This window comes from Prionailurus viverrinus, unplaced genomic scaffold (assembly GCF_022837055.1).
Source record: "Prionailurus viverrinus isolate Anna unplaced genomic scaffold, UM_Priviv_1.0 scaffold_45, whole genome shotgun sequence".
NCBI lineage: Eukaryota > Metazoa > Chordata > Mammalia > Carnivora > Felidae > Prionailurus > Prionailurus viverrinus.
In genome coordinates, this window is record NW_025927610.1 from 3556225 (window position 1) to 3579725 (window position 23501).

Below are 23501 nucleotides of genomic sequence, written 5' to 3' on the forward strand. Positions count from 1 at the left end.
AGTCGGACGCTCAACCGACTGAGCCACCCAGGAGCCCCAAAAGAGTTCTTTTTTTAATGTTTATTTTTGAGAGAGAGACAGAGAGTGAGTGGGGGAGGGGGCCGAGAGAGAGGGAGACACAGAATCGGAAGCAGACTCCAGGCTCTGAGCTGTCAGCACAGAGCCCGACGCGGGACTCAAACCCACAAACCGTAAGACCCTGACCTGAGCCAAAGTCGGACGCTCAACTGACTGAGACACCCAGGAGCCCCATGAAATGATCCTCTTGATTTCGGACAGTATTCTTTGTTGTGAAATCTACAGAGAAATAGGCTTGCAGATGAAGACACAAATTCAGTTTTAGACACGGGTGTGAGGGGAGATGTGGAGCGACAGGTGCCTGAGAGCCCAGGAGGGAAGCGTGGCGTGGAGACAGGTTAACTGTTGTCACTACAGTGCCTGTGCAGTGTCAGTGTATCGAGGTGCTCTGCAAGAATTCCCGAAATAACCAGTCTGAGCAAACGGTGGTCTCCAGGACAATTCCATCATCTAGAAATCTCCACCTGATCCTAGGTCACGTGAGGATCGACTCATGGCCTCCAAATTCAAAGGAACCCTCGAACTCTCAGCTTTCCAGTGACTTGTGTCCTAGGGTTACCCCAGCAGCTCTGTTGGATCTTTTCCACGATGCTCAAACCTCAGCTCTCTCACCTCCCTTCTCCTTTTCCGTAGGCGTCTAGTCTTCCTCGTTCATGAGAACAGAAGCCATCGGAGAATCCCTTCACTGGCGACAAACACGTAGCGTTTATCACCTACGCTGTCACCTGTGTCCACAATGCAAAGTGTCTTCTTACGGCCCTACGTTCTGGACGTCCTTCCCCTCCTACCTTCTGGAGGGCTTTCTTCATTATTCCCCTTCCTCTGCACCAGCAAACTTCCTCCGCTGACTCCCTCCCGCCAGCTTCCAGCAGCTCGAGGGTCTCCCATCTGAAGGCCCCCCACCCCCACTTCTGGAGTCGCCTCCACTCTCCACCCCTCTTCACCTCACTCGTTTCTTTTTCCCTGCACCTATCGTGACCTGCAGCTTCCACCCCAAGAGTCCACCGAAGCCATTCCTGACACCATCACCAAGATCACCTCATCGTTGCTAAACCCGGTGGAAGTCTTGTGTTTTTCTATTTGACTTTTAAATGGCTTTTTGCCCCTGGAGACGTCTTTCCGTGACTCCCATGACACAACGCTCCTGCCTGCGGTTTTCTCCCCGCGTCCCTGGCGGCTCCTTGCCCACAGGCTGGTCTGTGCTCTGAATGTTCTAACACCTTTCTCCCTGCCTACGGCTCTGCTCCCTTCAGCTCTTAAGACCGCCAACTGCCAGCGACGAGCCGAGGACGTCCCAGCACCTGTCCCTCGCGAGGTTGCTTTCCTGAGCCCGACCCTCGCGATCCGCCACCAGACAAACGCCCTGGGTGGAAAAGCCACGACGTGGGTGGAATCCTAGCGGCAACACCCGTCGGCCTTGGCCAAGTAACGATACCGTCGGGCATGTTTCCCGTGCCCAGAAACAGGCCGCAGGGCGGGGAGCGACCATGTGGTGCCTTCTTGTCCGAGGTCCCGCAGGAGCGTTAAAATAAGCCACTACAGGGGCGCCTGGGTGGCTCAGTCGGTTAAGCGGCCGACTTCGGCTTAGGTCGTGATCTCACAGTTCGTGAGTTCGAGCCCCGCGTCGGGCTCTGTGCTGACAGCTCGGGGCCTGGAGCCTGCTTCACATTCTGTCTCTCTCTCTCTCTCTCTCTCTGCCCCTTCCCTGCTCATGCTCTGTCTCTGTCTCAAAAACAAGTAAACATTAAAAAAACAAAACAAAACAAAAAAAAGCCACTACGTACAGGCCGGCACGGTGTGAACTAAGCCCCTGAGCCCCGTTCGTCTGGAAACACAATTTTAGTAACTTGAAATCGCAGAGAACGGAGACACGGCTTCCAGGCTGACGATGAACACAGAGGGGGCTGCAACCTTCAACGCCTCCACGAACCAGCCAGGTGACACAAAGAGCCAAGCGGGCCAGGCAAACGCTGGTGTCTTACCTCAGGGGGCAGCTCTGGGTGAGTGGTGACACTCGGGGTCTGGGTCCAAGGCTGCCAGACCGGATTTGCCTACAGAAGCTGGCAAACTGTTGCGCGCGCGCGCGCGTGTGCGTGTGTTTAACTTAAGTTTTTCAGTCTTCTGGTAGCAACCACCTCATTTAAAAAAAAAAGACACTTACTGTGGACTCCCCGCCACGGCCAGCCAGGAGCGTGCCCGGGGCTCGCAATCGTACTCACGACACGCCGCGGGAGATTTCCACCTCCAAGAGGCAGAACGAAACGTCGCTCGAGCGTTCCCGACACCCGCCCGCGGCCCGCAAGCCCCTCGCGCGCGCCGCGCACCCCCACGGGACTGGCCACCCAGGGGGCGGCCGCGCTCACTCAAGCCAGGGCGCCCCGAGAAGCAGCCTCCGCAGAAACGACCGCGTGGGAGTGGGGAACCGTCAGGGCCCGGGCCCGCAGCCGGACTACCTGCGCTCGGTCGCCGCGGCCACGGTCACGCGCGTCTGCGCTCCGGTCGGCGAGGCGCCCGAGCCGGACGGTCGCCGGCCCCTCACGAGACCCGCGGCGCCGCGCAGGCGCGCTCTGCCACCAGCGCTCCGCGCGCGCGCGCCGACGCCCGGCGCGGCGGAAGTGAGGCGCTGGCGTCTTTCCGGGCCGCGACGCGCCCCCCCGCGGGCCTACGTCACGGCGTCGGGGCGGAAGATGGTGCGGCTCGGGGCCGGCGGTTGCTGAGCGGACCCGGACGCAGCTGCACCCCGAGCTCCCCGCTCCGGCGCCCGCCGCGGGGCCGTAGCCATGTCGCTGCTGCAGTCTGCGCTGGACTTCCTGGCGGGCCCGGGCTCTCTGGGCGGTGCTGCCGGCCGCGACCAGACCGACTTCGTGGGGCAGACGGTGGAGCTGGGCGAACTGCGGCTGCGGGTGCGGCGGGTCCTGGCCGAGGGTGAGGCCCGGGCCGGGGGGCGCGGGCGCCCGGCGCCGGGGCGGGGGGGGGGGGCAGCGTGGGGGCGGACGGGCGCGGGGCCGGCCCGGAGGGGGCGGGGTCAGGCTGATTCCGGTGCGGGTCGGCCCGGCGCGGCGGGGGATGGGGGAGGGTCGCCGCGGGGGGAGAGGGTGAGGCCGACCCGGAGCAACTGCGGAAGGTGAGTGAGGCCCGGCGTAGGGCCGGGCACTTCCTTGTGGGAGGCGTGGCAGTCAGAGCAGGTGTGGGGCTGGCCTGCGGCCGGAGTTAAGGCCGTGGCAGCGGGGAGGGGGTGGTGAGCAGGTGAGGGGCCACAGTGGAGGCAGAAGGAAGGGAACCCATGGGAGTCATGGCCCTTCCCGCCACATCTTGGGCCATTGGGCGGGGGGCGGCGGAACAGCACTGGATCTCCGGACATCGGGCCAGCTCCCCTCGATTCTCAGGGTCCTGGGCGTGGGTGCTCGTGCAGCTTGGTGAGGATGGCTGCAGTCCTGACTTCCTTGGATGTTGGCGTAGACGGTGCTGTGACCCACAGCCTAGCTCCCTCCTCTTGCCACCTGAGCTTCACTTTGCCCTGATCTCTGTTTGTGAGTCCGTGTAAACTCGGGCATGCCAGCAGTTGTGAGCTGTATGGAACCTTGCAGGCTGGACTCGTCAGGCACGGAGAGATTTCCGGGCCATTCTTTAGTCATCTTTGTTTCTGCCTGCGGTTTCCAGCTTCCTGATGTCCTTTCTCTTCCTCACACAGAGACTATTGCCAACGTCGATGTGATCCCATTCTCTCTTCTGGATTTTCCTTACATTTTGTCGGGGGCGCCCACAGGGGTATGTCACATTTTGCTAGCTGGGATGCTTAATGGCTAAACACAGTTGTCTTTGGGGCTGGTACTGAAACAGAACGGCATTTCCCTGAATTAACACGGGGCGAGGGAGTGGTACAGGGCGAGAGAGCCCACCTGTCCGGTAGCTCTCCGGACCTCGGGTTCAGCTTGTCACGTGGCCACCCCTACTTCCGTTTATGCTCAGTTTGAGGTAGGAAACCACACCAGCTGACCGTTCACCTTATTCCTAAAGGCCTGAGGGGATGTTCTGGCTGCAGCATCAGCACACGCTGTTTTTCCACGTGGGTAAAAAAAGCAACAGATTTTGGGTGTGATTTGGTAAAAAAAAAAAAAAAAAAAGCAAACAAAAAAAACAGCAACCCGAGGTCTTCAGAGGTGAGGCCAGAACCTCTATTAACATTCTGAGGGGTGCTATCTGTTAGAATGAGAGTTCCCTCACATCCATTCATTTATTCTGAAAATACCAGACAATTGTCTTGTTTTTTAAGAAATCCATAGTGGACAGTAGGTGGTTTTTGCCTCCTGGAACTTAAAATTAGACACACCCTCTAATGACAGGACCGCAGAGCCCTGGAGGATTGTTGGGACAGGACAGGCAGTGGTGAGGGGTCCAGAGGGCCAAACTGAGGTGAGAGGGGAGAGAATGTGCCGTGGGGGTGGGGGTGGGGGAGGGGGAGGGGTAATCAGAGCCGGGAGGTGGCTCTTGTGGAGCAGGAAGCTGTCACCATTTAAGTTGTTTAACACCGGGACGCAGAATAAGGAAATGGGACCAGCCGATGTGGTTGTGCAAAAGAACGCACTCCCTTTGCTATCTAGACAAGTCGGAAGATAAACATAACCAGTACAATTACGAGCTGTAGATTTCCTTTTTATACATGTAACAGCTGGCGTGTAGCCTTTAAAGTTGTGAAGCCTCTTTCGGAACTGAAATGTTGAGAAACTCGTGTCAAGTCTTTCATGTAAAACATCAGCCTTGGAACACGGGAGTTCTTGCTGTCCTGTGTAAACGTGGGGAGTTCCAAACTCAGTCCCTTGGGTACAGATGTTGACAACTTTAGAATTGTTTAGGGTTCAGAAGATAATAGACATCCTGTATATCCTGTATATTTCTACAGGAGTTGGGAATGTATTTAATAATAATCAAATCAGATGTTTGTACTTAGATAAGTATCCTCACTGTGGGGGATTAAGTCTTTAAATAGCCCTATATCAGTTCGTGTCAGGTGTTGCCCCAGGTGAATTTACGGTACATCACATTTTGCTGTCAATGGTTTAGGGAGAAAGCATTGTTTTTTGCATCTGTGATATGAAATGGGTTGTGGACAGAACTTGGAGCCAGATAACTTCCTAACCTTTCGAAAGTTGGTTTTAAGTTTTCATTTAAAAAAACAATAAAACAAGTTAGTGGGAATGACACCCGCGTCAGAGATGCTGAGTCCAAGCAGATTCTAGAGTACAATCTTTATGTTCTCCTGTTTTGGATTTTGCACATTCTTGCTTGCTTCCTGCGGTTAGAAGAGGTAACGGGGCACCTGGGTGTCTCAGTCGGTTGAGCGCCCAACTCTTGATTTTGACTCTAGGGGCCATGGGATCAAGCCCTGTGTTGGGCTCTGTGCTGAGTGAGGAGCCTGCTTGAGATTGTCTCCCTCCCCTCTCTCCCTCCCTCCCTCTCTCTCCCCCCTCCCCCCTCTCTCCCTCCTTCCCTCCCTCCCTCTCTCTCTCCCTCCCTCCCTCTCTCCCTCTCTCTCTCCCTCCCTCCCTCTCTCCCTCTCTCTCCCCCTCCCCTCTCTCTCCCCCTCCCCGCTCTCTCCCTCCCTCCCTCTCTCCCCCTCCCTCCCTTTCTCCCTCCCTCCCTCTCTCCCCCCTCCCTCTCCCTCCCCCTCCCCCCTGCCCCCCCCTTCCCCCTCTCTCCCACCCTCTCTCTCCCTCTCTCTCCCCTGCTCACATACCCTCTTTTTGCTTTCTCTCTTTCTGTCTCTAAAAATTAAAAATTGAATTTAAAAAAGAGAGGTAACAGAGGTGACGGCTACAGCCAAGACAAGGGTTTTGTCATGCAAGGTGAGCCCACCTCTCCCGTGACTGCTTCACTCTGGCTGCACTGCTAGTGAGGTACACGAGGTGGTGTGTGGGCTTCTCTTCTGAGGATGAAACCAGGCCACAGAGCCGCCCCGCCATTTATGCGTAATTAGTCACGTGTGTTTGGTTGGATGTTACGTGAAATTTCAGTCAGCATCTGTTTGCTGGAACGCTGTGTGCCACGCGTGGTATCAGTGGTCTTTGATAAACCTAACGTGGGTCCCTTGTGTTCTCTGGGGTCGGTGCTGGCTTGAGAAGCCGTGAGGGCACAGTGCGCGCTCACCGTGAGCCCTCCACTCCTCTGCCTCCTTGTCTGCAGCCGGTGTGGGGACCGGCAGGGCACAGGGACGGTCATGGGGCTGTGCGACAGGACTCTTGGTTGGGGGTGTCAGGAACCACTGAGGTTGGCGTGATGGAGGGAGAGGAGCGCTTGTTGGGTCAGGACACGCTCTACAGGCGTCCACGGCAGAAGACGTTTTCCTTGACCTTAAAAGACGATCAGTGGTCACAGCACATTCATTTATCGCTCGTCGCTCTTTTCACATAGGAAGCGTGCCTGATCCCCGAGCCCTGCGGCTTGGTGGCCTTCTTCCAGGTCATCTTCTCCATCGCCCACCACGGCTACTCTCACCCGGGGAGGGGTGCTGAGGGGCCAGGTCTTTGCCGTGAGAGCTTGGGCACTGATGCTAGTATTCAGGGTGGTGTCGTCCGATTTTGCGTCTGATCAGTCACCCTCTCCCAGCTCCCCTTACCGCACCCTCTTCACCTGCGACTTGGTGACTTTGTCATCAGCCCCTTAGCCATGGTGACGAACACCTAGTGTGAAATGATAATAACCAGCGTAACACTGTTTACGGAGCTCTATTTGGTGGACACCGTGCCCGGTGCTTCACATGGACTGCGAGCCTGACAGTGGCTGAGCTAAGGCCGGAGTAGCTTCCCAGAGCCTCTGGCCAGTGAGTGGTGGACTTGGGCCCGGGAGCCCCTGGGAGGCTGGCCTCCTTGGCATCTGCTCGAGTGTGTCTGGTCACCTGCATGTTGGCCCAGGTCAGCCTGTGGAGTGCATCCTGAAGGGAGAGAGGCATAGAGGACGTCAAGGTCAAGGAAGCAAGGGCAGTGCACCTGTCTGAGGCAGATGGAAGTGGGCGGTGCTGTGGAGCCAGGATGGGAGCCGAGTGCCAAGGCCCTTTGCTCCGTGTCTTGGGCGACTGCAGCAGCAGACGTGTGTAACTTCTCCAGTTTCTTTCTGTTGAGGTGCAGGTGGCTGGAGTGGGACATCATGGGGGCGGTCACTGTGGGAGGGGTTACCTTGGGGGGAAGTCATGGTGGAGGGGTCACGGCGGGGGGGGGGGCTATTGTGGGACGAGGTCACCCTCCCCGAAGGTCACCCGGGGAGGGGAGGTTGCCTTGGGAAAGGCTGCTGTCTGTCTCTCCATGGCTCGGCCTCTTCCTCTCTGTGGACTCCCGCCGTCTGCACGGTCATTTCTGCATAGTCACGTACCCCGAAGATGTGTGGTGCCGACGTGAGGATGTGACGTGGGTAACAGGATTCTGTTCCTTTTGTGAAAGTGTTTCTTAGAAACAGTGCTGACAAAACGTGGTGAATCTCCCGGATTGTTCCTCGTGCCGTCGTATCTTTTCCTGGTGCTCACGGTCTTCCCCGCCAGTTCGCCACCTTACATGGAGGCCTGCCACACCCCAGTGTCCCCACACCATCCTCATGGTGATGGGCAGACACCGTGTGGGCTTGTGTGGATTTGCCTTTCTCTGATTTACGAGTTGGTGCGTTTTTCGGTGCTTATTAGCTTACTCGGGTTCCTCTTCTGGAATGGTGCATCGATGTCCTATGCCTATGTTTCTTTTAACTAACGACTTAAATTATTGGCATGCAGAAAAATCTACAGAATGGAACTGCTTTGGTGAAGGCTTACACCCGTGTAGCCAGCCACCTGAAGAGATAGAGAAGAGCTGAGTGACCCCAGGAAGCCTCTCGTGGCCCCCAGCCCCCTTCCCCGCCTCCAGCCAGCCACTGGCTCCAAGTCCCCTCTCTGCCAGAGTGTCATGCACATGGCGTCACACCTCGAGCGCCCCCTCTGGGCCAGCTGTGTGGTTCTGAGGTTTGTTGACTCGCCTGCAGTGTGTAAAGTGCCCAGGAGGGGGATCTTTGGGTATGGGTTGGATGTAGGATGAACTTTACGTGCACACGGCTAACGCTTTCCAGCAGGGCTGCGCCGATTTGCACTCTGGCCGGCAGGCCCCGGGCTCCCGTCTCCACACCCTCGCCAGTGTTCTTTAACGTCATTTCAGTTCTTTCTGTCTGTTCTCGATGTGCGCTCTGGTGCCCGTCCTCCGGTGTGCGCGGGCTGGTGCATGTCCTCAGGTGTGCGTGCCCGTCCTCGGCTGTGCGCGCTGGTGCCCATCCTCGGCTGTGTGCGCGCTGGTGCCCGTCCTCGGGTGTGTGCGCGCTGGTGCTTGTCCTTGGATGTGCGTGCCGGTCATCAGGTGCGCGCGCTGGTGCCCGTCCTCAGCGCGCTGGTGCGTGTCCTCGGGTGTGCGTGCCCGTCCTCGGCTGTGCGCGCGCTGGTGCCCGTCCTCGGGTGTGTGCGCACTGGTGCGTGTCCTCGGGTGTGCGTGCCCGTCCTCAGCTCTGCGCGCACTGGTGTGTGTCCACAGGTGTGTGCACTGGTGTCTACTTGGCACGGGATTTACACTTATCTGATGATAGTGTGAACACTTTTCTCCTGCTTGTTAACCAGTCACATATCTGTGTGTGTGTGTGTGTGTGTGTGTGTGTGTGTGTGTGAAATGCCTAAGTCTTGTCCATTTCCCATCGGGCAGGAGTTGTGGGAGCTTTTTATTCCAGATGCAAGTCGTGCATTTTATATAACAGACATGCGTGCACGCATGTGGGGAGGAGGAGGGAAGCCATGGATGGGGTCGCTGCCGTCCCTGGCCAGCCTGCCTTCGAGGGGCAAGGGTCTGGCCCCGACAGTTGAGGTACCTGTGCCTGTCTCTCAATTCCAGAACATACTCAGAATGAATGCATACAGCAGCGTCTTAGCAATGCCTGCCCTTTCGTTTCTCGAGATGTTTTATTCAGCAGTAATATTTTTATGAAAACTTTCAATTTTGAGAAAAGTGTGGGTTTATTTATTTGTAGTTTTAGGAAATGGCACCAGCATATTTTTTTTTTTTTAATTTTTTTTTTTCAACGTTTATTTATTTTTTGGGGGACAGAGAGAGACAGAGCATGAATGGGGGAGGGGCAGAGAGAGAGGGAGACACAAATCGGAAACAGGCTCCAGGCTCTGAGCCATCAGCCCAGAGCCCGACGCGGGGCTCGAACTCACGGACCGCGAGATCGTGACCTGGCTGAAGTCGGACGCTTAACCGACTGCGCCACCCAGGCGCCCCGGCACCAGCATATTTTGCCCATTTCCCTCAGTGGTAACAACTTGAAAAACTAGTCAGTGTCTCCACCAGCGTCTTGACATCAGTAGAGTCAAAAACACAGAAGTTTCCATCCCCTTAAAACCTATGTTCTTAACGCTGGGAGCTGCTAATCAGGTTTCTGTCTCTACAGTTTTGACATTGTGTGTGTATCCTTTTGGAATTGGCCCTTTTCGCTATTAGTGTCTGGAGATCCACCCAGGTGGTTGTGTCCATGATCTCATTTTTATTGGTGAAGGGTATTCGTGGTGTGGGTGGCTCCGTCTCTTTAACCGTTCCCCCACTGAAGGACGTCTGGGTTGTTTCCAGATGTGTTTTGGCTGTTAGAAATAAAGATGCTGTAAACACTTGTGTTCAGGTTCTTATTTTTCTGGAGTGAGTGGCTAAGAGTGCAGATGACCGACTTGTGCGGTAGCTGCAGACCTTGTTGTCTAGACCTGCCAGCCTGTTTCCAGAGCGGCTGTGTCCTCTTACACTTCTGACCAGCAGCAGACGAGTGTGGTAGTCTGCTCAGGCCGCCATGGCACAGCAGCACAGTTTCAAGGCATAAACGACAAGAATTTATGTTTTCAGTTCCGGAGGCTCCTGTCCCAGATCATGGCACTGGCAGCGTTGGTTTCCCGGGCAGCCTGTCCCCTTGGCCGGCAGACGGCACCTTGTCTGTGCACATGGGTGGAGAGAGACCCCAGTCCTGCTGGGTCAGGGCCCCACTATGATGACCTCATTTCTTTAATTGCCTCCCTGAACGCCCTGTCTGCTCATCCAGTGACACTGGGAGCTAGGGCTCAACGTGTGGAGTTTGTGGCCACAAAGAGTCACCCAGTGTCTCCGTGGCCTTGCCAATGTTTTGTGCTGTGTTCTGATTTGATCATTCGAGCAGGTGTGTACTGATACCTTATTGTGCCTTCAGGTGCACCTTCCTGGAGGATGACCATGCACCTGCATGGGCGGAATGTTTTTGTGTGTCTTTTGCTTATTTTATTTTATTATTTAAAAAATTAAAAAAAAAATTTTTTAATTTACATCCAAGTTAGTTAGCGTATAGTGCGACATTGATTTCAGGAGTAGATTCCAGTGATTCATCCCCTACATATAACACCCAGTGCTCATCCCAGCAAGTGCCCTCCTTAATGCCCATCCCCCATTTAGCCCATCCCCCCACCCACAACCCCTCCAGCAAGTCTCAGTTTGTTCTCCATATTTATGAGTCTCTTCTGTTTTGTTCCCCTCCGTGTTTTTATGTGATTTTTGCTTCCCTTCCCTTATGTTCATCTGTTTTGTCTCTTAAAGTCCTCATATGAGTGATGTCACTATTTGTGTCCTTCTTTGACTAATTTCACTTAGCACGATGCCCTCCCGTTCCATCCACGTAGTTGGAAATGGCAAGATTTCATTCTTTTTGATTGCCTAGTAATACTCCGTTGTGTGTATATGTATATATATATATATATATATATATATATATATATATGTATGTATATATACCACATCTTCTTTATCCGTTCATCCATCGATGGACACTTGGGCTCTTTCTATACTTTGGCTATTGCCGGTAGTGCTGCTATAAACCTTGGGGTGCATGTGTCCCTTCGGAACAGCATCCCTGTATCCCTTGGATAAATACCTTGTAGTGCAGTTGCTGCATCATAGGGTGTCTGCTCATAGCTCTTAGTGTCATGATGTAATTTTCCACCGTGGGGAGCTAGAAGAAGCTAAGCAAATGAAACCTAAAAACAAGAGAACTACAGGGATTTTCAAATGTTTAATCAACTCTTACTTAGTCGCAGTGTGTTATCTTCATATATCGTTGGGTTTGATACGCTGAAATTTTACTTTACCCAGAATTAAAAATTTGTTGGGACGTCTGGGTGGCTCAGTTGGTTAAGCCTCTGACTTTAGCTCAGGTCACGATCTCCTGGTTTGTGAGTTCGAGCCCCACGTCGGGCTCTGCGCTGTCAGCACGGAGCCCACTTTGGATTCTCTGTCCCCTTCTCTGCCCCTTCCTGCTCGTTTACCCCCCACCCCCCAAATAAATAAACATTTTAAAAAAGGACTTTTTGTGTTCATGTGATATCGGATGTGCTTTAAAGTCGTTTTGGGGCATTAAGGCAGTGCTGGCCTTCTGTTCTGGGGGTAGTTGCTCCTGTGTTAATTTTTCCTTTCTTGCTCTCACTCTCTCGGTGATCAGTTTATCTAGAATTTATCAGTTTCATTTTCTTGTTTTCAGAGAATGTGGGCTTTCAGAAGCTTTGGTGTTGTTGATTTTCTCCATTCTTTCCCCCACTGATCTCTGTTCCTGTGTTGATTTCCTTCCTGTCCCCGAAGCGGGATATTTAAAAGACAGCGTCATATAAACGAGGGTCGTTTCTGCAGCAAATTGCTGGCCACAAGCCCGGTTTGTATTTCACTTAGTGAACGTATTTTTGAAGCTTAATGTCAAGGGAAGTCAGAGCACTGAACTGACCTGTACGTCTTTCTAATTTTCAGGAGGGTTTGCGTTTGTGTATGAGGCTCAAGACCTGGGAAGTGGCAGAGAGTACGCCTTGAAGGTAACGAGGGCGGCATTTGTGTGGGGTTTGGGCCATTTTAAGTAGATCTCTAAGTTTCCGGAGATTCATCCCTAGTATTTAGTTTGCTTTTTTTTTTTTTTTTTTAAATAGTCTGTCCTTTTTTTTCCCTCTGAGGGTGAGGCCATCAGCAGCTGCAGAACACTTTAAGCTGTGGCTTCCGACTTCGTGGCGAGGGGCGACCTCGGTGCCGACTGCCAGAAGGAGGGTTCCACAGATAGCAGGGGGTTGAAAGTCACTGCTGTGAACTCTGTGTCCACAGCTGGGGGGGCAGGGGCCTCCTGGGGCCGTGCAGGTGCCGGTGCCAGGGCTGCTGCTGAGGGGCTGCCTGACTTTGGAGGTTCGGAACAGAGGCCCGCTTCTCTGCCGGCGTCTTCTCCCATTTTCCTTGATTTTCTAACTTTGCCGTAGCCTCTTTGGAGAGAGCCTCCTATTTTTCATTTTTCTTGTGTCCTTGGGTCATAAAAGAGCATTTTCAAGGGTCTTAACCTTCTGTCAAAGTTTTACACAGGCCAGATGTTAAGATACAGGTAAGCAGGTTAGGCTTTTAGATGCGTTGCATTTATTCTCCTGGGTGTAGAATAGAAAGATAAACGCTCCTTAATCTTTGTGTTTATTTCCCGATACAGAGGTTATTGTCTAACGAAGAGGAAAAGAACAGAGCCATCATTCAGGAAGTTTGTTTCATGGTATCCTTTTCCCGGGACGAGAGCACGTGCGGTCACGCGGGGAGGCCTGCGTCGAGTTGTGGCCGCCCGCCGCCGCCGGGCCGCTCTCTTGCTCTTTCGGACACGCTAAAATTGGCCTCCCGCCTTCACTGGACCTGCCTGTAGAGTATTGGTAGGAGGTTTCCTTCCTCCTCCTTCGCTCCCAGGGTAACAGTCAGAGGTTCAGTGGCTTTGCGGCCCGGGAGGTCTCCGTGCTCACGCGGGATTTGTTTCCTGCTCTCCGCCCTTCCGTCTTCCCCTTAGTGAGTGTGGCATGCCCCGCTGCTCCGGCTCTTGCCAGGACCCTTGCTGGGCCTGGTTCTAGTGGGCCTCCGTGTCCCTCCTGGTCAGCAGCCCCTCTGTCCCTCCCCCTCCCCCCGGCAGTCAGGCTGTCAGGTTTCTGTGCACGGCTCGTGGGTCTGTGGCGCTTCTCTTGCGGGCTCTCAGCTCTGGCACATGTTCTCCCTCAGCTGGGCTCTTGCCCTCTGCTGTCAGAATGTGTTCTCTTTTCTCTCTCGAAGCTCTGTGTACCGTGAGCCTGCGGGCTCTCGCCTTGCAGAGGTTTGGCGGGCTCATTCACACCCGTGGCCTCCTGCACCCGCACGTGCCCTCTGTCTGCTGTCCTGCCTGGCCCGTGGTCAGGTGCGTGTGGCCAGCGTGGTGGCGGTTTTCACCCCCACCTTCCCTCTCCGTTCCCTCCTCCCTGCCGCCTGCCTTTCTCGCCACCCCCCCTCCCCCCCCCCCCCCCCCCCCCCCCACTGCCCTCCGTCTTTCTGCTCCGATGTGCTGGGACTGTAAGGTAATTTCATTCCACACTTTGACTTTAGTGTCTTAATGTCACATGTATATTTGTTTTTAAACGTGCAGACTTACGCATTCTCCTTTAACAAGACACCTGCAGAAAAAACTTTCTGGCCACCCCAATATTGTCCAGTTTTGTTCTGCAGCATCCATAGGGAAGGAGGAGTCGGACACGGGGCAGGCCGAGTTCCTGCTGCTCACCGAGCTCTGCAAAGGTAACGTTTCCTTGGAGTCTGGACCGCAGTATTGTCACATGGTTGAGCGGTCAGGTGTAACGGACAGGGTGGGGTTGCGGCCGTGGCCTTTGAGGGCACGTGACCTGCTAGGTCAAGCACTCCCCGTGTTCTTAGACTCCTGAGTTCCGTCACAGGAGTAGGAGGGACCCAGGCTCCTTCCAGAGAGCTGTAGGGGCAGAGTGGCCGTGTGAGTGTGTGCGGATGGTGCCAAGGGAGCGCGGGCGAGGGGCGTGCCTGATCCCCCAGGCAGGGCGCAGTCTCTCTGCCCCGGGGAGGGTCAGGACTCACGCCCTCGTGGAGCGTCTGCTCTGCGGGTGAGGCGGCAGTGAGCCCGGCGAGTGCCTGCCCGCTGGAGCTCACGGTCTTGATGTGCGACGCCAGACAGCACAAGTTGTCCGAGAAGAGTGGAGGCGGGACTTGTGGGGCCGGGTGGGTGCAGACGCCTGGCCAGGACTGTCGAGCCAGAGGCGGGAGCCATCGGCTGTCATAAGCAGGGTGCGCTTGCCTGTTAGTCACCGCTAGTGCGTGCTGGGAGACAAGAGGCCTCAGCCCCGTGGCCACAGGCCAAGGGGAGCAAGCGGCCCAGCCGAGCGCCGTGCCCACAAGAGGAGCGCCGAGAGGAGCACTCACGGAAGGGAACGGCGGGGGCTGTGAGCATAGGCGCGGGGAGGAGTGGAGATGCAAGAGGAGAAGGCGGGTGCTGTAGCTGGCGTGAGGGCAGAGGCGTTGAGCGTGGTGTGCACGGCCAGCAGTGGCCAGGAGCCAGGGTGAGGAACCATCTGGGGGCAGGACGTCCCTGTTCAAGCGTAGGGGAGTGAGGTTTTCCTAAAAATGGCGGTTTGCGGCTTCCTGCATTGGGCATCTTCTCGCGCCCAAACACCTACTTGTTCTCTCCTGAAGGCTCTGCTGGGCCTCCTGGGTCCATCCCGCAACGTCCCCAACCAGCACCCCCTTTGTGATACATACCGTTTCTTGACCACAGATGTTGGTGCACGGAGCTGCTGCGAGCTCAGCGATCCTGTGGTCGGGGTTGTGGAGTAGGGGGTGCCACGTGGAACCCCCAGTCAGTACGCGTGAGGCTGCACGCAGCTTCCCTCTGCCCCGGGGGCCCCGCTGCTGATGCTGGCCGTGCCTCGTCCTGCGTTCCACAGCTGGCACGTCTGGTTCGCTTACCGAGTCCTCTGTTCATCTTCAGGGCGCTCAGTGCTTCTGGGTCACTTTCATTCTGGGTGTTAGAAGGCTGTGGGTTCACCAGCGCCAGTGTCCCTCCCATGAGAGGCAGCAGGTGTGGGGCCTGGTGGTGGCAGCGTGGTTCCAAGATGGGGCAAACCCACAGAGTGCAGCCCTCGGTGTGGTGCTGCATGGGCCGCCAGCCTGGGAGCAGTGTGAGAGGCTGGGGGTGCTTGCAGGGTGGGGCGGAGGGCGGAGGGGATCTCAGGGAGGGGTGTGGGTGCCAGCCCCACTGAGGGAGGGCCTGGATGCGTGCTCACCGAGCCCCCACCCATCGCTGGTCCTCGCTCCCCACGCTTGTCCTCCACTGTGTCCTCTCCAGCTGTCCTGCCACATTGGGGATTGTTACTTTTAAAAAGTTTCCTTTAAATTCTTGCTGGTCCCAGAGGCCAGTGAACTGTGAACTGACGTTGTGACACCCTCCCCCCCCCCCCCCCCATCCCCACCGCCACAGGCTGGCTCATTCCCATAACTCCAGGCGGCTTGGTGGTCAACGTGTCACCCTTGCTTTGGACCCTCTGCGATGCCTCGTGGGGCCCGTGCCCTGCCTGCCCTGTCTGCATCACAGGGAGGGCACCCCCATCCCTCCTGAGGGTGCGGGTGGGAGGCAGGTGTGGCAGGGGGAGAGGGGAACGCTGGGGTGGTCTGGTGGAGTGAGGGCCAGGCGGGCTGGTGTGCAGGTCTGGAAAGAGGGCAGATCCTTGCAGAGCCACAGCAGAAGTGGCCCCGGCGGGGCAGGGTCAGACGTGTGTGGGGAATCGTGGCTGGATCACCAGAGTGGAGGCTCCACGGCAGATGGGTCAGTGGGCAAGAACGTGCGGGTCCTGAGCCGTGATTCCCTGTTCTGAAAGTTGCAAAGGTGATGCAGTTATGAAAAGAATCCAAACCCCTTGGGAGTGTACGAAGTCCACACTTCTCCCCAGGCGCTGTGCCTGTTCAGAGCAGTTAGAATCTAGTTCATGTTGAGAATCGTGTCTGTTGGCACTACTGTATGCAGGCACGGGGGTTCAGTGACTCAAGCAGATAAAGCAAATAGACCCTAACCAGAGTCCTCAGTGATGGTTGGGTAGTCCCGTGCGAAACTGAGGAAAGAGGCCAGGGAAAGGGTGTGATGGCGCAGACCGGGAGCTAAAGGAGGTGAGACGGGAAAACCGTCCCAGCTGAGGGTGCAGCATGTGCGAAGGTCCTGGGGCAGGACAGAAAGGAGGCATGTGGCTGGAGGGGAGTCTGTGTGGGGATGTCACAAGAGATAAGGCCTGTAGGGGTGGTAACCACCTTGCTTCTGCTTCAACAGTGTGCCGGCAGACTGAAGGAGCTACAAGGCTGAGAGACAGCCTGGGGCCTGGAGCAGGGAGGGAGCAGTGCAGGGCCCAGGAGAGGGTGGGCTTCCGGAAGAGGCTCCAGGGAAGGGGCCACAGGTGGGAATGGGGTTGGAGGGGTAGGATACGAGGCATGTGGTGTGTGGGCAGCTTGTGGAGGCAGGCGCCAGAGGCATGAACGTGGGTGCTCCGTGCGGGACGGGGAGGAGATGGCCTGTGCTCACGGAGAAAGCTCTCACCCCGCGTGCGACGGAGCCGGCTGGCCCCGCACCGGAGTTTCCCGGCTTCACTGTGCCGGGTCCAAGGACTGCAGGTGTCTGGGCTACAGAGACGGGGAGGAACGGCCCAGGGAGGGCTCTGTCCGGGACTGGGGTGCGGCCCAGTACCTCGTGCCTGCCTGTGGCCTCCTTCTCCTCCCCCCCCCCCCCGCCCCCCGTCCACACGCAGTCTGTGCGTTTACTGGGACGTGGTGCTCACAGACAGGTGACCTGTTGCCTGAGGAAGCGGGGTGGCCGCTTCGCTAGATGTGGTTGAGAGAGCTCCGCGTACACGTTTGGGGCCGTTCCTCTTGTAGCTGCCGCTCGGCGCCCGGCTGCGCGGGGTACGCAGTCCGTGGTGAATTTGGGGGCTGCCTTGTACCGCGCGCACCGCTGGCCGTTGTTCCACGTGGCCGCGGCCGGCGGTGTTCCCACGGAGGCTCTGTAAGTTCGTTGCATCCCGGTGGCGGTCCCTGAACCTCACGTCCCTCCGCGGGGTTTCCCGGGTGTCCGGGCCCGAGCGGCGGACGCTCGCCCGCGAGTGCCACGGTGGGCTCCGGGGGGCCGCCCGGGGTGGGTGTAGCGTTTCTGGCTCCATGGTGATGTGAGTTTAATTTTCTCTTTTAGGGCAGCTGGTGGAATTTTTAAAGAAAATTGAATCTAGAGGTCCGCTCTCGTGCGATACTGTTCTGAAGATATTCTATCAGACGTGCAGAGCCGTGCAGCACATGCACAGACAAAAGCCGCCCATCATCCACAGAGACCTCAAGGTACCGCCTCCGGTCCGTCTCGCGGGCCTGCCCCGCTGCCCCCGGTCAGGATGGCCAGCTTGCCAGCAGTGAAGTGTGCGATGGCTTTTCCAGAGAAGGAGGAGCTTCTTAACGCCAAACTGGGTTTCTGGAAGTTTCTCCCCTGAAGCGGCGCCGAGCCCTCTCTCTGTGTCATTTGGCTTTGTGGCCTCCTGCGGCCTGGTCCTGTGGTTTCATGCCACCTGCTTGGCCATCATGCCCCCTGCCGGCCCTTCGGCCGGCCCGGGGATGCTCTCGGCTGAGGCTCCCTTCCGTCCGCCCCCAGGAGCCGGGAGGAGGCTGCCGCCCCTCGGGGTCGTCCGTGCCCTCGCCCTGTGGTCATCCGTCCCCAGGCGTGACACCACAGGGCTCGCTGTCCCGCGGCAACCAGTGCCGCCGAGGGACCACGAGGAGTGCGGACGCACCTTGGCCGGGCACCGTGGGGCTGCCGTACTCGCAGCCGCCCGCCTGCTGGGGACGAGGGGCACCGCGGTCCCGATTCTCCCTTTTCCTGGTGATTCGTGAGATAGACGGTTTTTGCGGTGTTTGCAGTCAGTGCCTTATTCTTCAGTTAACTTGCTTTTTGCTTTTTTTCCTGTTTTCTGTCCATCAGGTTGTTGGTTAGCAGGAGCTCCTCCCTCTGTTCTTACGGCGGCCTTTTTCATGTTGTCTGTGCTGCGAATGCCTTCTCCTGCTTAATGGCCTAGTTTCTATCTCCCCTGTTGTGTCTTTGGGAAACTCAAGACTTTGTGAGATTTGCCTGACGTCCACGAAGCTCACACCCTGACTCCGACCGCTTCTTGGGGGAGCGGTGGCCCCCGCTGTGTCCTATTTGCTGGCACAGGTTGTTTTTGCCGGAGAACCTTACAGTCCCTTAGCGTTCTCTCTTGTCTGTGGCCAGCTTTCAGGTATGAGGAAAGCGTGCCTCCGACCCGGCTGGTCTGGGACAGCGCCCTCTCCTCCTCAGGGCCGTGTGCCCACGGAGGCCCTGGCGCCCTGTCTGTGCAATGATGTCTCTGTTTAGATTTGACCTTGGGCGAGCCTGACCTTTTCCTTTTGTCCCTCAGCCCGAGTGGTCGGCACGTGCGCCCCCGTTACAGAAGGTCTGTGAGGTGGGGGCCACCGCCCTGGACCCCGCTCACAGGGCTGCAGGGGTGTGTCTGGAGGGGCCTGGGCCGCGGCTGCCCTGCACACCAGCCGGCCCTTCCCTGCTGTCTGCATGGGCCTTCCTCAGCTGACTGGGGGCTGGTGGATTGTTTCGGGGCATCAAGACCCATGCTTTGTGTGTTAATGCGGGTGCTTGTGTGTCCGTAGTTGTTTTAAGGGAAGGGATATCTAGAAGGGTAGAATCAGTAAAGGATCAGCGCTTGTGAGCTTAACCCGGGTTGGACGTCCCTTGTCTTCTCAGCGCCCTCTGTTCGCCCAGTGCTGGGACCCCCTGCAGGTGTCCCTGTGGCCGGTGCGTGGACCTCACCGTGTGGCGCCCTGCGGAGGGGCAGGCGGGACACGGGGGATGGCAGAGACCATGGGGACGCGTGCCCTTCTTGTGCATGGCTCCTTCCAAGCCTGCGGGCTGTGGAGTGTAGCCGGTGCCGGGCTGTTCGCTCGCATTATGGTTTGCAGGTCCGTCCGTCTCACGTGGGGACGCATGTGCTCGTGCTTGTGCACTTGGCTGATGTCCGCTTCCTGAGCTGTTCTGAACCCCGATGCCCTTGTCTGTGCTTTGGCCCGTGGACGCTTGCACCTCTGTTGGAAGTCCTCTCCAGCAGCGCATGGCGGCCCCTGTGCCCGCACTTTGCTACGTGACCCAGGTCATGTGGATGTGGCTTAAGTGGTCCTAGTTGGATTTTCCTTCTGCTAACAAAGTTGAGCATCTTTTCAAGCGTGTTGTACTTTGGACGTTCTCCGTGGGGGCGCCTGTGGAAGGGTCCCTTTCACTTTGGCTCATCAGAGCCCGCGCTGGTCACGCTGTGGCTCGCACCATCACCCTGTGCACAGCGTCTCCGATGGGATGCTCTGGTTTCAGTGGAGCTTCCGTGTCTTGCCGAGGCGTCTTGCCAGGCTTGCTGTCCGGGGGACCTGGCGTCCACCTTTGCCCGTAGGGGCGGGTCTTCCTCGGCGCATCGTGGGTGGCCCCCTGGCTCTCCCAACACCTTGCCTGGATGGCCGTCCTGTTCCCTCATCGCCGCCTTGCCACGGGCCTGGCACTCGCCGGGTGTCCTGTGGGGCTGTTGGTTGGTCCTGGACCCTGTGCTCCTTTGCCTTGTTTAACAGAGCTTAACAGTAAGGCCTGACTTCTTAGGGATCATGTGGCTCTTTTTGGCTCTTTGCGTCTCCACGTGACTTTTTGAATTAGGTTCCTCCCAAAAAACTTTCTGGAATTTGGTGAGTTGCCTTGACTGTTCCCCACCCCCATCCCACCTCACCCCCAGAGCGTGAGTTGACAGACTTCCTATAAAAGGCCCGACTTCAAACATTTCAGCTTTGCACACCAACCTTCCTGAACAGCGCAGGCAGCCCTACGGACAGCCAGGCGCGGCCACGCCCCTAAAGCTGCTTCTGGACCCGTGTTAGGAGATGTCAGTCTTTTTCGATTCTTCCACCAACCGTTTAAATATGTAAGAGCCTTTCTTAGTTTGCGGGCTGTGTCGAGGTAGGCGGGGCTGGACCACGGCTGGGGAGCCTGCTCTAGAGTGGCTGCGCACACCCGTGCCTTTCGTGTCAGGAGTGTGGTCTGATCCCTTGTCTGTTTGGATTTTAAGAGTTTGTCTCAATTTTTATAGTTTTCCAGGGGTGTCTGGGTGGCTCAGTCAGTCAAGTGTCTGACTCTCGATTTCTGCCCAGGTCGTGATCCCAGGGTTGTGGGATCGAGCCCCGGGCTGGGCTGTGGGCTGATCTTGGAGCCTGCTAAGATTCTTCTCTCTCTCCCCGCCCTTCCCCTCCCTCGGCCCCCTCCCCTGCCACTCTCGTGTATACACACAGGTTCTCTCTCTAAAATAAGAAAAGAAATCTTTAAAATTAGAGTTTTTTGAATAGGAAGTGTTTTGTGTGTCTTTTGTTCAATTTTTTCCTAGGTTCTTGATGTATTTGGTAATTTTGAAGTGGTGTGTTAAGTTTTTTCATTTTTTAACTGATTTATTATCTTTAAAATGTTTTTTAGTGTTTATTTTTGAGAGAAACAGCATGAACAGAAGGGGCAGACAGAGAGGGAGACACAGAATCTGAAACAGGCTCCAGGCTCTGAGCTGTCAGCACAGAGCCCGACATAGGGCTTGAACTCATGAACCACGAGATCATGACCTGAGCTGAAGTCGGAGGCTCAACTGACTGAGCCACCCAGGCACCCAATTAACTGACTTACTTTTTAAATTTATTTAAATTTTTTTCTTGAGAATGTGTGCAAGTGGCAGAGAGGCACAGAGAGGTAGGGGACGGAGGATCTGAAGTGGGCTCTGTGCCGACAAGCGGAGAGCTGATGTGGGGCTCGAACTCACAGACTGTGAGAGATCATGCTGAGCCGAAGTCAGATGCTTAACCAACTAAACCACCCAGGCACCTCTTTTTTTTTTTTTTTTTTTTGTAGTTTCTTTATTTTGAGAGAGCATGCATGTGCAAGCCAGGAGGGGCAGAGAGAGAGAGAGAGAGAGAGAGAGGGAGAGAGAGGGAGAATCCAAAGCAGGCCTCGTGCCATCAGCACAGCGCCTGACTTGTCGGGGCTCGATACCATGAACTGTGAGATCAAGACCTGAGCCAAGATGAAGAGTTGCACACTCAGCCGACTGAGCCCCCCCAGGCGCCCCTAACTGACTTTTATAAAGGTTTTTTGTGTGTTTGTATACCTTACATGATCGATTAGAGTTGTCTTTGATTTATGGTTGGTCGTGACTTTATTTTTCTGAGTTCCCCGTTTTCAAAGGTACACGTGCTGACTTCGATCAGAGAGAGGTTAAAATACTGTTTCTTCCCCTTTGCGGGAGGAAGGCGCCCCCAGGCCTGGGTCTCAGCACCCGAGCCCCTGACCGCCCTCTGGGATTCTGCAGGTGGAGAACTTGTTGCTCAGTAACCAGGGGACCATCAAGCTGTGTGACTTTGGCAGTGCTACGACCATCTCGCATTACCCGGACTACAGCTGGAGCGCCCAGAGGCGGGCCCTGGTGGAAGAAGAGGTGAGTCGTGTGGCACGTGGTGCCCTTTGTGGTCTGCTCGGCCTGGGTCTCCGCAGTCGCCGATGCTCTGGCTGCGGCCGCGCGGCCTGCCCGTCCCACATCCCGGCGTTCGCCTCCCGGGCTCGTGTGTGGGCCGGGAGACGCCGAATTTGAGGCTTACTCATGTCTCCGTCCCTCACTTCATCCCAGACCTTCTTACGGCCTTTGTTAATTGCGGTTTTTTTTTGTATTGTGATAAAAAACACGCAACATAAAATTTACCATCTTATTTAATTTAACCATTTTTTTTTTTTTAATTTTTTTTTTTCAATGTTTTTTATTTATTTTTGGGACAGAGAGAGACAGAGCATGAACGGGGGAGGGGCAGAGAGAGAGGGAGACACAGAATCGGAAACAGGCTCCAGGCTCTGAGCCATCAGCCCAGAGCCCGACGCAGGGCTCGAACTCACGGACCGCGAGATCGTGAACTGGCTGAAGTCGGACGCTCAACCGACTGCGCCACCCAGGCGCCCCATAATTTAACCATTTTTAAGTGCACGTTCCAGTGGCATTAACTACATTCGTCATTGGTCAGCCATCCCCACTGTCCATCCACAGAACTTTCTCACCGTCCCAAATGTGGTTATTAAAAAAAAAAAATCAAAAATCACTGAAAACTCTCCCTCACGGGTCCCACAGGAGACCCCACAGGAGATTGGTAGGTTTGTCCTGAGCACGTGTGGGTAGCAGGCAGCCCAGAGCAGGACAGAGCCCGTGCACATGTGACTGTGCAGCCTGGGGGAGGGGCCTGGGGCGCTCTTTGGTGCGCCCTCCGCTGGACACCCCGAGCCGTTCCCCTAGGGGCTCGTACTTAGATAAGCAGCTCACAGAAACCACACAAGCCAAACACAGGAGACAGGAAGCCACACAGAATGACGGGGGAGGGCAGGTGCTGCATCCGTGCTCTGCCGGGGACACTGAGGAAGCCTGCCATGAAGGAGTCGGGGACGGGATGTGGGCCAGCGGGGCACCTCTTGTCTGGACGGAGTCCGTCCCTGGGCCGGGTGTCATGGGTCAAAGCACAGGTGCTCCTGACTTGCTGGCTGTTCCTAGAACTGACTGTGCTCCATTACTGAATCGGACGCACGTCGGATCACCCCAACCCAGCACATTCCTGCTTGTGCGTGAGAGCGTTCCTAAGGAAGTCATTCCCGGCAAAAAGAATACGTTTAACGCTCTCCTTCAGTTGCTTGGCTGGCAGAACGGAACAGCATAGCAGCGTGGGAGGGGGCCCCTCGGTCCCGTGTGGTGGGTGGTTTTGTAACCGCCTCATGGGCTCTGAGTCCTGTCTCCATCACTGGTCTCAGTGGGTCCTTGGAGGTGTGCGAACACCCACTGTGTCTCACGCACACCTGTTTTTGGGTGATGGTTGCTTGGTTGCCTCCGTCTCCCGGGCGGGGCCATGGGGGGGCGAGCTGCTTGCTCTGGCTTCCTGTCCTGTCCTCCCGCCTCTGCTGTGTGCCCTGGTGGCATGTGTGCCCCACTACCCTGGCAGGAGCCCCCCCGCACCTCCTGTGATTATTCTTTATGAGAACTTGCGGGTGCCGTCTTTTTCAGGGTTCGTGGTGCGTCCTCAAATGCCCCAGATTCGCTTCCCACTTGACCCTATGTTCTTTGTCGGGCTCCCATCCCTTGGGAGCCCTGCCCACTTGCCGGGGCAGGAGGGCGTTCTGGGCTGAGCAGGTGCCTGCCCGGCCGACCCTGCCGTGTGCGTGCCCACCTTGGAGGAGAGCCGCCGGCTCGGGGTCGGGGGGAGGGGGAGGCACCGGAGACCACTCGGGGCGTGCGTGCCTGTGTGGGCACACCTCCACGCATGTCCTGTGGCAGGTCGCGCGTCTGTGCCAGTGCCTCCGCTCTGGTGTGTCCGGTGGGCTTCTTGCCCCCCCACCCCGCATCTGTGTGTCCCCCTCTCCCAGCGAGGGGCCCAGTAGCGTCACCACGTGCACCTGCGCTCCACTCCAGCGCACGTCCGAGAGTTCTGGTGTCACCAGAGAGCGTGAAT

At 56.5% G+C, this 23501-nt stretch overlaps 2 protein-coding genes across 8 annotated transcripts in view; one reads left to right on the forward strand and one right to left on the reverse strand.

Annotated features, from left to right (window-relative positions):
• The window catches only part of TMEM175 (transmembrane protein 175), a 29618-nt gene extending 26931 nt beyond the window's left edge, over positions 1 to 2687 (reverse strand). Inside the window, exon 1 of the mRNA XM_047847124.1 lies at positions 2532 to 2687. The gene's annotated coding sequence lies outside the window, so the exon portion shown is untranslated. The remainder of the gene's footprint in view (positions 1 to 2531) is intronic.
• Positions 2688 to 2744: 57 nt separating this feature from the next.
• Positions 2745 to 23501, forward strand: part of GAK (cyclin G associated kinase) — a 53950-nt gene continuing 33193 nt past the window's right edge. For 2 of the 7 annotated variants that reach the window (XM_047847112.1, XM_047847113.1), the window contains exons 1-6: positions 2745 to 3003; positions 11877 to 11938; positions 12586 to 12645; positions 13565 to 13679; positions 17134 to 17276; positions 21335 to 21460. In XM_047847112.1, coding sequence (XP_047703068.1) covers positions 2859 to 3003; positions 11877 to 11938; positions 12586 to 12645; positions 13565 to 13679; positions 17134 to 17276; positions 21335 to 21460 — 651 coding nt within the window. In that variant the 5' untranslated portion in view covers positions 2745 to 2858. The other 5 variants (XM_047847115.1, XM_047847116.1, XM_047847118.1 and 2 more) reach the window with 5 other exon arrangements.